This window comes from Lycium ferocissimum, chromosome 5 (assembly GCF_029784015.1).
Source record: "Lycium ferocissimum isolate CSIRO_LF1 chromosome 5, AGI_CSIRO_Lferr_CH_V1, whole genome shotgun sequence".
In the NCBI taxonomy this organism is placed as follows: Eukaryota; Viridiplantae; Streptophyta; class Magnoliopsida; order Solanales; family Solanaceae; genus Lycium; species Lycium ferocissimum.
Window position 1 is genome coordinate 19,664,554 of NC_081346.1, and position 14,350 is coordinate 19,678,903.

The window sequence follows — 14,350 nt, forward strand, 5'->3', positions numbered from 1 at the left end:
AAGCTAACCTAAAAAAAAGGGCCCCCTCATTTATAGGTAATAATAGATGGGCCTTAATACAATGCTAAAAAAGCCTTTTTCTAGAAAGACCCTAAAATGGATAAGGTTGTCCGTATGGTCTGACACCCGTATCGTTGTCAACAAGTAGTACGGCGAACTGTTCGGTGACGCGTGGCCGCTCCACGACTGATTATTCGGTCCTACATCGGATACGCTAATTTGGGTTCGGATATACCGTGCCCGGTAAAATACCTTCAATGCTGAAGTAGAGTTGAACACGTACACCGGTCCCACCAGATGCAAGTTGATCCGATTTTTACCGTATACATATACGCAATCAATCTTCGAGCTTCAGGAGATCCGCAACAAAAACTGAAGCACTGCCAATTCAACACCAATCTCACATGATAGTTCCCAAATGTATATAGTTTTAAACTGTTTCCTCTTTTGTTTATCTATAGTCACAGTTTTGTTAGAAAAGGTTAAGTGTTGTAGAAGGGGCAATTCGCATTAATGCCCTTATTTTGGGGTGGTCTTTAATTTTTGCCAATCAAAATGAAAGTATTTCACTTTTGCCCTTTTGCCTCAAAACCTCAGGGTTTCGGATTCGAACCCTTGCTCAGGCGAAAAAAAAATCGCTAGGCAGAGGTTGCCCACAAACTCTGCCCCATCTGGCATAGTTTGCTAATTTGCCCGACGGGGGCGTCGTATACCGTAATCTATGCCTTAAGGTTTGCAGGCAAATTATGCCGTAGCAAACTCTACCTGATAAGACATAGTTTGCAAGAAACTTTGCCCCATCAGGCATGCAAACTCTGCCCCATTAGTATAAGTGTTAGTTTGCAATCATCTGTGATAATCCCATAGTAGTCCTCTGCATTGAAGATAACTATCTTGATCTGCAAGGTAGTTAGGTTATATTATACTAATGTGCATACGAGCCGACATGGGTACATTTAATTTTGGGATCTTTACATACACTATACTTAAACAACAGCTTAACAAATCCCTCAATTAGATAGTTATATGAACCAACATGGGTACAAGATAGTTATACACTTATGCCTTAATTTTGCCTTCAAAACTTTCCCTTAAGGCAGAATTTTACGTTCAGACAAATTATGCCTTAAGGCAGAGTTTTGAAGACAAAATTTTGCCTTGCGAATTCAAACCTCTGCCTTGCGATTTTTTTTTTTTTTTTTACTGAGCTGGGGTTCGAACCCAGAACCTCGGGGTATTAGGCGAAGGGTAAAAATTAAAGACTACCAATTTGAGGGGAAAAAATTAAAAACCACCCCAAAGGAAGGACAATCCGCGCAAAAAAAAATATTAGAGACGAGTACTGTTGAGTAGGAGGGCTGGGTTCAAAGCCTTACTTGTTTGTAAAATTTACTTGGCATAACTTACATTATTACCTATTTATGGAATATAACTAAACTTTACAATAATTATATTTAGTAGCTAAAATATTAACATATTTACTTCCTATAGCTAGTACTTTTTTACCACTCATCTGAAAACTTCCCACACCCCTAAATTTAAGCAAAAAAAAATGTCTCTCTCTCCTATCCCCCTAAATACACGCCATTATGCCCAATATCCCTTAATTTCCTCCAATTTCAAATCGCTTTACGATAGTTCAACTTCCTTGTTTATCTCTAATTAACTACTCATTAATTTCACCTCATAATTCAAATCTAATTCCCAAAAAGGTAAGATTCTATACCGATTTTTACGTTTCACCGTGTATTTAACCTATATTTTAGTTTTTTTTTTCCTTACTTCCTGAATTTTCAATTCCTAATGTTTTGGATTGATATTTTAATAGTTGTTTTTCATATATATTTTGGCTATATTTTAATTATATTTTGATTATTATGTTCAATGTTACTTATTCTCGGTTTCTCGTTGACTATATTTTATATTTTTTCATATATTTGACTATATTTAGAAAAAATTTTAAAAAATAAAAAAAATAAAAAAGTTGGAAAAGTTGAAAAAACGTTGTTACCTCAATTATGACTATATTTTGGCTATATTTTAATTGTATTTTGATTATTATGTTCAATATTACTTATTCGGTTTCGTTGACTATATTTATATATTTCTCATATATTTTGACTATATTTTTCAAAATTTCATAAAAAAAAAATAAAAAAAAGTTGCAAAGTAAAACGTTGTTACCTCAATTATGAACTCAACTTTAATTCGATATTTCAATAGATGAATTCAAATATATATTCGTCGTTTAAAACGAGCTCTGTTCACTGGTTTGATATTGTTATTTTTCAAAATTTTTTGATGAACTAGTTTTTGAACCTTTTTTTTTTTTTTGGTTAAAATATGAATGTACTTTTTGAATTCAATTTTTTTTGAATTTGTTAGCTGTTTGAATGAGATATGAGATCGTATATGAAATGAGATATTTGCGTGAATCAAGTAACATTAAAAATCGATTTTAATTTAAATTGGAATAGATTTGTTTCCATAAATATAGCACTTTCGCTTTTCTCCGGCGTATTTCCGTTATATTTATCCTATATTTAAGTCGACGTGTGTACTAGCTAAATATAGGTCCTCCAAATACTTAATTATAAACGAGAATATATGGGCTTATAAGTTGCAAGGAAAGCCTAAAACGAATGTTTTATAAAAATTTTATCATTGTTTTGTAATGCTCACTTTGGTAATGAAATAAAGCCCACCAGTTAACCCACTATCTCGTTGGGCTACCTTTAGCAACAGTGGCATGGGCCCAAAAGGCCTTAATCAGCAGTGCACTGTACCCCATGACCCGCGTAACATTTTTGGCGCTAATCTACCTTTTCCCGCGAACAGTAAAGAGCGCGGGAAAAATTGATTCCTCCTAGGTTATTTCAACAGTCGAGAAAATTAGACAGCCCTACTAAAATCCCAATCCATTTCCTCTATTGTAACTAACATTATCAAATTTTCATTTTCAACAATGGTTTCTTCAACAACAGTTGTTTCAAGGAGAAGAACCCAAGCTCTAAGACCCGCAAGAACTTCATCTAGGAATAAGTCCAAATCTAGGAAAATTGTGGAAGATGAATTAAGTGATACGTTATGTGAGAAATGTGGATCTGGAAATTACCCAGCTCAGCTTTTGCTTTGCGACAAATGTGACAGAGGATTTCATCTGTTTTGCTTAAGGCCCATTCTTCCATCTGTGCCTAAAGGCTCTTGGTTTTGCCCCTCTTGTGATGACAACCAAAATCTGACCAGTATGTTCATATATTTTCATTTTTCATTCGTTTGCATTTTCCAATATTTTTTTTTAAAATCTTAGAGTTGTTATTTGGTTGTTTTCAACTTTGCTAGATTGAAGTTTGATGTTGGTTGCCTAATCTTTCGTTGTTTGGTGATATGGCTTTTATAGCCTAATATTGTTTGGCTTAAGTAGAGTGAATCTCATCTATTTGATTTCTTGGTATCTAAAATTATGAGTTGACTAATTGATTTCAGAAATTGGTCAGCAAAGCAACTCCCATTATTGAGAAAAATGTTAATAACCTCTATTGTTAGAACATCCCATTATTGAGTATTGGAGTAGAAGGGTCCAAATGAAGTGAAATGGAGATGGATGATTCTTATAGCTTTCCCAATTCCCAACTTGTTTGGAATTAAGATGTAATAGTAGGACTATTTATTAATACGAAGTAGTAGTGTTGAACAGAAAATAAGTTGGACAGAAATGATCATCACTGTTTTACAATGCCCTGGTCTCTACCCATGATTATTGAGATTAAATTTGGTGCATGTAACAAAGTGTGGTCTTCCTTTAAAGAAATAAGGGGGATCCAATGCTTGCTCATACCTAATTTATTAGTGATTGATAAGGTGCTCTTTATCTAATGTGCAGAATTTCCTCTTGTACAAACAAAGATAGTTGATTTTTTCCGGATTCAGAGACCATCAAGCTCAACTAATGAGCTTACTCCGGGCAAAGGTAAATTATTATTATTATTATTATTGAAGAAAGTATCTAATTTATTTGCTCTTAATACTAGAGATCTGATGTGTTGCTTTGTTTTTTGGTTGTTTTTTTTGTTAGATTGCCAGAAAAAAAGAAAGCGTAGTAGTAGCTTGGTAAGAACAAAGAAGAGAAGAAGATTATTGCCCTTCAATCCTACTAAGGATCCTACTCGGAGATTGGAACAAATGACATCTCTTGCTACTGCCTTGTTAGCAGCTGGAGCAGAATTTAGTAATGAGCTTACTTATATGGAAGGCATGGCCCCACGATCAGCTAATCGTGCAGCACTTGAGCGAGAGGGAATGCAGGTAACATTAAAGAATAAATCTTTAACATTTTAATTGATCAAATGTGTCAGATTTAATCAGACTGGCATGCCAATGCTGAATATGATTCTTAAGAGGGATCAAAACTTTCAATTGGATTGAAAAATGAAAAGGATGCATCAGCATCAGCATCTTGTAGTGGTTAAAGATGTCACTTTCCTATCATATTGTCTGATAGAAACAGTCAAATCTTGGACAATCCTCTAATATCACATGATTCATTTGGCTGACCTCAATTAACTAGACTAAGTATGCTTGATTGACTGAGGGGGAATCCAGAATGTTGCTTGCCATATAACCAGGTTTTTCTATGAAAAGAGTTGAAGTCGCTTACATGGCATGTACCTTTTGTGCGATGCTCAAAATTTTCAAAAGATAATATTTAGCAACTTCGTATGCCCACTGCAGAAAGGATAAAACTACAAAAAGAGAAATTGTGGAAAGATTTTTAATTTCTTTGTATTTAGGAAAAAAACTCAAATTCTTTAGCATGAACTTTGAATTGCCTATTTTTCAAATCTTAAGGCTTCTGTTATTAAACTCCAGGTGTTATCGAAAGAAGATACAGAAACTTTACATTTGTGCAAGAACATGATGAAGCAGGGCGAATGGCCACCGCTTATGGTTGTTTTTGATCCCAAAGAGGGGTATGTATTTGAACACTACTTTGCTCTCCTTATTCACAAATTATCATTTTTTGTTAATTTCAATATGGGATTCTTCATTTATCTATTTGTTTTCATTTTGTCAGATTTACTGTTGAAGCAGATGTGTTCATAAGAGACTGGACAATAATTACAGAGTATGTTGGAGATGTTGATTACCTGAAGAATCGTGAAGATGATGATGGAGATAGCATGATGACTCTTTTAAGTACTAATGATCCTTCAAAGAACCTCGTGATTTGTCCCGATAAGCGCAGTAATATTGCTCGTTTCATCAATGGGATAAACAATCATACTCCGTATGTTCATCTCCATCAAACATTTGTGTGCTTTTTGAACTTACTATGATATCTCGTGTTTATAAATCATATCAATCACACATCATCAGTCAGTCCAGCATCCTGGTGTTCTTTCTGGTGGAATGAAACTGACCTTTTCGTTACAAAATTATACAAAGTACTTGTCTTTGAATATGGAGAACTTAAATTTTATAGCAATTCATAATGTTGCAAGCAGTTTAATCTAAAACTGGAGGCATAAGTTAACCATAAGCATGCTAGTGTTAAATTCAAGTATCCCTTGTATATGCATCGTGTTGTTTTTTCTTTTCTTTTGAAGAGTTATCAATGGTATATATTTCTTCTAATGCAGTGATGGGAAGAGGAAGCGGAATGTGAAGTGTGTGAGATTTGATGTTGATGGTGAATCCCGAGTTTTATTGATCGCAAGCAGAGACATTCGAAAGGGAGAGAGGCTATATTATGATTATAATGGTTATGAAAACGAATATCCAACAGAGCACTTTGTTTGACCTCATAGGATCCAAAAATCTCTTAACTGATTTGTCCAGATTTTGTTTCTAAACTTTTTAATTTATTGATCTGCGGTGCCATGTAAACACAAGGGCAAGGTGGAGGGGTATAGGGGAATGATTGTCTAGGGTGCACCAAATGTAAAGGATTCCTAGTTTTTGGTCTCATGATCCATTCTCACATTATTCAAGATATTTTGTGGCCTCATTAACTTGACAAGTCGAGAAGCTTTTGTGTACAAATATTAGCTATCATTTGATTCATTTTGTAATTTCTGCAAGTTAATCTACTGATTTGTCTTGGTCCTGGTGTTCTCATAAGATGCTGATCGTTTTGTAACTCAGAAGTTCCTTAAGCTCTCCAAGCAGAAATTCTATTGTTGAACTTTAACATTTTGATTAATATCATAGACTTGTTGAATACACCACAAGTTTTCATCTCTACTTAGTATTGTTTCATCTGAACAACTGAACAATCATTGCGGCCATCTTTTTGTGAAGCTTAAAGTTAGACATGTCAAGCATATGCATAGACATGCTTCTGGTTAAATGCCCATGTAATTGGTTTTGTGCCTGGTTCTTATTGTTTTTTCATCCTTGTGACATCAAAGTGGTTCTCCAGTGAATACATGAGGTGTATCAGTAAAAGAATTCATTCCATGTTGAGAAGGAGAGAATTCTTCTCTTAAGAGTTCCTTTAGTTCTTGCAACATTTCTCGGGCAGATATATTGCATTACCGGACCAGATCTTTTCCGTGCTGTCTTCATCAACCAACTTATACATTCTGTGCTCATGACTTGCCCTTTATATTAGTTTTAAGATTCGTTTACGTGGGGTTATTGATTAATATTTTGATTTATGTTTTATATTTATAAACAGCAATAGAAACTGTTGTATTATATGACTTATCCTATTTTTGTAAGTTGTTAGTTCATGACTTCATTCTTACTAAGTTACAGTTGATTCTTAGTAACCTGACATTGTAAAACTTCAATACACGATTTGTGTAGGGGATAAAATTCATAAATGGCCATTGTTATGCAGTTTCAAAACTCTTAGAGAGTGGTTATTTTTCAAAGATAGGGCCGAAAAGTCGTTAGTGGAAATCATTTCTACAGGCAGATTGAGGTTCTGAATTGTGACATCTAATCCATCTTCCCCTTTTTAGACTTGGATGGGCTTTCAAGCCCAGAATGACTCTGAAACTTTTGTAAAACTCAAGGTGCATGGAGCCCAATTGATTGCAAAACAATTTGATTCTTTGGAAAAATTTACCAGATCCAAGACAAGTACTGGGCAAAATGTACCAGGATAAGAAGAAGTTGGGGCTCAATGTCAGTAGTCCATAAAAACGCTTTAAACCTATGATTATAATGATCTATATATATAACTGCATGCAGAAAGGACCACCCTATGGCTCTGAATGTTTTAAAACCGAACCAAACAGAAATATAGAATAGAGTGGTGAGTGGTCCTTTATTAATTAATAGCTTACCATAATCAGTCACCACTGTAGCTGGACTTCACACAAACATAGACAGAGACAAAGTAGAAGACAGCATAGAACAGTTGTCTCATTTACAGCCTTTTACATCTTTCTTAACTTATAATCTCTATTCATCCTAATTTATGTGACACGCTTTTCTTTTTAGTCTATTCTAAAAGAATTGACACTCCTAAATTTAGAAATAATTTCTCATTTTACCCTTACTGTGAAGCTTTTATAACCACACAATTTATGACATACTTAAGGCCATAAATTTCAAAAGTATTCATTTCTTTTCTTTAAAATCTATTTAAACTATCACATATAAATTGGAACGGAGAGAGTAGTATATAATTTTAAGCCGTTGATTTTGATCAGTGTTTGTGTTATTGTGCCCACAACAATTTTAGTACGTGGTCCAGAGGAGTAATTTTTGTGTACTTCGATTCTCATGTTGCGTTGCCAGTGGGAAAAAAATTTCACCAGTGGACCAAAAAAAGAAAAAAGATCCCAGAGATTTTCTAATCAGAAAAAAAGCTCAGATCCCCAGGAAGAAAGAGGACTTTGTCAACTATCATTACTCAACATATACATAATGCTCAAACAGCCCCCTTTATGTTTTTCTTCATCCTGCAGTTCTGTAATGTCCCTCATTATTTAATTTGTTTGTTTTCTCCTCTATCCCTCTATCAGAAACTATATGAAAGAGTGCCCTCTTTTGTTGCTTTTCCCTTGTTTCTTTTTTGTTTATCTAGTGATGTACGTACATTGTTGGTTTCTTAAATTTTTCTGACCATAAATCATGATAGATTGTTCTTTGTACCTTTTTTTTTTTCCCTCCAGTTTGGTCTTGATTTTTTTTGGTCGAAGTTTAGTCTTGATTAATTGCTTCAGAATTGTATTTAAATTGGAGTATACATCTAGAGCATAAAGATTTTATGCATTAGGGTGTGTAACAATAATACGCGAATTTATCAAGGATTTAAGATATGTTTGTCTTTAGATACTTCTACAAGTTTATTGCTAATACACATCACACATTCTATCCCGTCTAAAATAGTACATGGATTCCCGTAAGTTATACCAGAATTAGTAATGCAATGTTAGGTTTTCAGTATTAAACAGCTAAACTCCAAATAATTAATAACTTCTGTGGAGTTTAATACTAAAAAACAAACGCTAGATTATTATATGAGAATTAGTAGAGAATTTATAACTTCTGTGAATTAATTTTGTAAATATCTTTACTTTGTTCATGCATAGAATTAGTCATCACTCTTTCAGTGCATGGACAATTCATTTGCTTGCTTCAGTTTTAAGGCAAGATAATGCATAATGACATAGCTTATACAAATTACAAATTATACAATGCACAACTAATCACCAAAGAGGGTAAAAATCTATTTACACGGATGTTTACATGAAGTCAAAGAATGTAAAACATGTCTTACATAGACATTTATTAAGTCATGGTTAAGTGATATACATTTTCACTTAGATTTGTTGAGATTTAAGGTTAATTATTTAGTTATGTGTAAGCACCCAGTACAAGTAAATATTTACCAATAAAGAGTTTATTTAGTTGTCCAATTGAACCTAAAAATATAAACATAAACCAGACACTTCAGTCACAGGACAAAAAGAAACAGATAAGAGTTGGATTTAGTTGTCTCTTTATAATAGAGGTGAATTGCAAAAGCAAATTCAGGTTAAAAAAAGAAAAGGGCCAGGCCCATACAAATGCTTAAGGACAAAGTGGGTAGTGGGTAAACATCCTAATTAACACCTTCTCAGAGAAATGCAGCCATCAAAAAAAGGCCCACCCAAAATCATCCACCACCCATTATCCCTTTGTTTGGTGGAAAATGTGTACGTTTCCACCTTCATTTCCACCACTTTTTTTAAAACTGAGCTGCTGCTACTTGTATACAAAAATACAATTCACCTTCAAATATGATAAGCTTAAAAAGCCCGCTAAAAGAATATTAGAATTAGCTATGAAATTCATCGCTAATCTATCGCTAAATGCTAACAGGATTTTATAATAATTCATTGCTAATCTGTTGATAAATAGAATTAGTAACGCATTTTTACTATTTAGTGACATAAATTATGCGCTGCTATTTTTTTTTGGTAGTGTTGTGTTACTATTAAACAACTAAAATATAAGAATTGAATCTTCTTTACACTATCTATATCTATTTATGGGTTGGCATTTTTTTGTTTTTGTCTACCTACTCAAATACAATTTTCTATAAAAACCCACGGTCGCTTCATTCAATGTTTAGTTGGTTCTTTTGTTTGCTCATTTCTAGGCTTATTTTGACTCTTTCTCCCAAGAGGATCTTGGGGGATTTTCTACTCTTATAAACTATGGAGTATATACCAATTATATCCCAAAGTCAACTAATAATTGGACTTGGATTTTGGCAGCAATGTTCATTGCATAAGGCTCTCATGGTTAATTTTCTTGGTTCAATTCATCTTAGCATTTAGAGTAGAAAATTGAAATTATCCCATCAAAGAATGTCTTGGGATCCACTTATACACAAAGGTAGTTAAACCAGTTGGCCTTGTTAAATGTCACTAGAATCTTGCATGAATGCCGGCTGTAACAATGACATTATATTCTTTTCTAACTGCTGCATGAACATTTCGATATTATGGAGTTGTAAATAACTAATTTTGCACGGTTGGACAATCCAATTAAAAAATAACTAAGGTAAAGGTTCATATTTGCCCTTAAATTTTATAAAACAATTTAAATTTGTTATCCGTTAATAACTGAACCAAATCTACGTACCCTTACCGTTTGAAAATTTGAGCTAGATTTATCCTTATTGACTAATAGCATAGACTTTTCCAACACGTGGACCTTATTACAAAAGAAATATTTATTCCCTTCATACATATTGCATGTCTTTGCTTGATTGGACACAGAATTTATGAATATAAAGAAGATTTTTGAATATTATAGTTTTAAACTAAAGCTGCATCGAACATATCAAAGACACCCTTTGTATATAGTAGTTTTAAATGTGACAGTGTCATTCCTTTATATGAAGGAGCCTTATCAAGAGTAAAATGTGATCGTTAGAAATTAAGAAAAACTTACTAAATATAGAACGGTTATATTTGTTTTAAACAAACTAAAAACGAAAAGTACAACATATAGAGTATATATTCAGTGCAAGTGACTAAGTTATATGTCTCGATGGTCAAAAAACATAACACAATCAAATCACTTATTAGGTGTTTATACATCAATTTTCATGAAATATATATGTTACTATTTGATAAGGTAAAATTACTACTCCCTCCATTTCTAATTACGTGTCATTGTTTGATTGACATACAGTTTAAGAAAGAAAAAAATACTTTTAAAAATTAGGACTAAAACAAGTTATAGTCTTTTGTGTAGCTGTGAATCATCTCATTAAGAGTAAAATGAGAAATTTAAAGCTAATTTTCTTTAGATATAAACTGATGATGTTTTTTTGGGGACATATCATAAATGAAAGTGCATCACATAAATTGTGATAGGTAAAGCAATTATATGTTATCATAATAAACTATACCGCTGGTATAAAAAAGAGTTTAAGTAATATATATAGTCAGATAAAATATTTTTATATCATCATATTATTTTCATCTGTTGAGAGAAATATATTTATTTTTAAGATTTAAAATCTCATAATTGAAGGGGGCGGACATCGGACCTATAGATATCATTTGGACAACCTAATATTATAAAAAGGCAAAGGAGTGCCCTCAGTGGAAGATAATATGCGGGAAGCAAGACTGAGATAGTTTAGGCATGTGAAGAGGAGATGAACGGATGCCTCCGTGCGTAGGTGTGAGAGGTTAGCTGTGAACAATTTCAGGAGAGGAGGGGAGGTAGAAGTCAAGAAGTATTGGGGAGAGAGTGATTAGACGATATGACACGTGCTCACTTTTTACCGAGGACATGACATTATATAAGAGTTCATGACACGGATTAAGGTAGAAGGTTAGTAAGTAGTTGAACATTGTCCTACTTATCCTTTCATACTAGTTGTCGTAGTGTTGCTGGTAGCTGCTTGTCCATCGATTTCTGCTACTATCTACTGTTTCTTTACTTGGATTATCATTTTTTTTTTGTGGTAGTTACGACTACTTATTTTGAGATAGCTTTATCATGCCTTTTATAATATTTTGTTATGACTTTTTATACTATTTCAAACTGCTTGTCCTTATGCTAAGAATCTATACCGAAAATAGCCTCTTTAGACATGTTTACATTCTACCTCCCAAACCTTACTATGTGAGATTTGGTATGTTGTTGTAGTAGTACAATAGGATTACTATTAATTATAGTAGTACGGTGAAAGTAGACAGTTTCCCTGAGCGTATGACGTGACTGACTTTGTTACTTGTAAAAAGCGTCGGCTAGCAATCAGAAAAGAACAAAAGGCATGCGTCACATCATGTGACGTGGCCATTTCTCTTTTCTCTCCCCACTTCACATCTGTTTTCTATACAACCATAGCATATCATCCATATTGAAAAATTCTCCCTTTTTTACCCCCTTCATGATAATCCCATGAAAGAGAACTAGTTATAAAAATCAAAAGTATCCATCATGGAACAAAATACGCTAAAATTCTTCAAAAGCGTGTCGGAGAAATTTATGTAACATAATAATCTGAGGCGTCTTCCCAACTTTCCAAATCCTCATCTAACAACACATCTACTTAAGTGAAGATAGCTACTGATTAAAATGATGACCACTAAATCGGCACTACATACATAGATAAAGATTAATCGGGACCCTTAGTTAAAGGGGCAAAAAGAGAACTTTAGCCTTGTCTTAAATATCCGGCGCGCGGGGGGGGGAGGGGGGGAGGGGGGTGTTGAGATATTGTAGAATTTTCTAAGCAGAAATGGGTATATAACCACTTGTTGTGCAGTTAATTAGGTTTTAATTAGCGTTTCAAATTAATTACTTTTAAATATGAAATATTCATTTGGACGATCTTACCTATAGACTAGAACACAAAAATCTTTTAAAATTTTGAATATATATATCCTGCAAATTTAAAATATAGGGACTTCGGAAAAATGCTTCTGGAACTAGAGCTGAAATATTTATATTTCAAGAAAAATTCCGAGGAAGGGGTCAGATTGTGGAATTTTCTGGCACTTTCAATGTTTAACATTTGACAACTATTTCTTATGTTTTAGTCTTCTCTGATGTAACGCAATTTCTTTAAATTATTTCTGTATTAATAAATTTTAGATTTTATTCTACAATAATTTGGCAGAATATAATGCCAGAATGTGTTAATGTTATGAATTACACTTATAAAAATAGCGGGTGCTGACCGTAATACTAATATTTATAACGTGATTTATGTAATGGTAAGATCCAAAATAATATGTAATAAAGTTGAAAAAGACTTGCCTCTGTAAAGCCATGGGGTGCTTTCTCCTGTATACTATTCTTAGGTAAACAACACACTAAAAAATGAAAAAAAAAATGTTTTATGTTATGCGAAACAAAAATTATAAAAACCAAATCGTACTGCAAATTTGAATCCTAACTACACCTATTCTGCAGTAATATATATATATATTTTTTTTTTTTGTGCGTGTTTTATATCCGCAATCCCTGAAAGTAAATAAGATGTCTACAGCTATCAGACCATGTATTTGGTAATTGAGAGTATTTTTTTTCCAATTATTATTGTGAATATCTGTTTATTCTTTGTATGTACAGCCTTTTTTTTTAAAGAATTTAAATAATATTTATTAATAATATAAAAAGAAATTATATTGCTCGTATAATTTATCGACAATATAATTTAATTGATTATAAAATATTATGTTATTTTCTAGGTTTGCATATTAGAATATTTTATAGTGTACGAATGGCTCGGTTCTTCTCAGGCTCCAGTACTCCACCAGCAAACCTTTATCCGGTGTTATGATTTTCTTTCCTTAATGCATGTCTCTCTCTCTCTGTGGACGGAAGTGGAGGAGTAAAAAGACACCAAATTACCTTTAGATGCTTCTTGGCGTATATATAAGTATAGTTGCGCAGTAAGAACTTTTATTAAGGAGATTCAAAATATAAAGAAGTTTTTTTCTATAAATATAAGAAATAAATACATGAAGAAGTCAAGAGGATTCAATATCTACTGTATTTTTTAATTTTTTTTTAACTACATAGGGGTGGGAGAAGGGAAAATACGAAAGGCAATTACAATGTGAGAATTCGAATCCTCACCAAGAAGATGAGAGTTCAGATAGCCAACCAACTGAACTACTAGATCCCTACAATATTTACTATATTTATACATATTCGTAAAATAAAACCTTAACCTTTTATATAAAATGTAATTTTTGAATGAAGGGATTTGAATGAATCCCGTTAAGATACCCTAACTCCGACCATATAATTAAGTTTAGCTAACACAATTTTGTTTTAAAATATTACATTATAAGTACCACACAAAAAATAAACTCGATAAGATAAAGGAAAAAAAAAAAGGGGGAGGAGAGACACGTTGGTATGTAAAAGTTGGAACACATTGATAACGATTGAAAGTTGGTCGGTATGATGATTAAAGCAGTAAATTAAGGCGCCATTTCTTCACATTGCATGCAAATGTATCCCGTGAGCTCATTCATAACACCCTACCAAGTTAGAACCCCCCCTATGAAATTCTTTCAAAAACTTTCTTTTTTCTGTTTGGGAGGTTGTTGTGTGGGTCGTTTTCTCTTCGCTAGCAACATTCACTTTTTAATTTCACAAATAGTACAGAATCATAATTTCTAATCAGGAAAGTCAAAATTACAATAATGTTATTCCTATACTCCCTCTATCCCAATTTGTTTGATATTTTTTATTTTTTGAGAGTCAAACTTTTTAATTTTGATAATGTGTTTGAACATAGAATCTTTAAGGTTTTCAAAATAAAATTACATATTTGAAAATTATGTAAAAAGTGCTATAAGCCACTATAATTAATAATTTAAAATATTTAGACATATGAAGATATTACGATCAAATAATAACTCAT

At 32.9% G+C, this 14,350-nt stretch overlaps 1 protein-coding gene across 1 annotated transcript; it reads left to right on the forward strand.

Moving 5' to 3' along the window:
- Window positions 1-2,842: 2,842 nt before the first annotated feature.
- On the forward strand, window positions 2,843-6,106 carry LOC132056391 (histone-lysine N-methyltransferase ATXR6). The gene is made up of 6 exons (XM_059448559.1): window positions 2,843-3,245; window positions 3,884-3,970; window positions 4,076-4,305; window positions 4,870-4,970; window positions 5,075-5,287; window positions 5,640-6,106. The coding sequence occupies exons 1-6, from the start codon at window positions 2,966-2,968 to the stop codon at window positions 5,797-5,799; spliced, it is 1,071 nt and encodes a 356-aa protein (XP_059304542.1). The 5' UTR covers window positions 2,843-2,965; the 3' UTR covers window positions 5,800-6,106.
- Window positions 6,107-14,350: the final 8,244 nt, after the last annotated feature.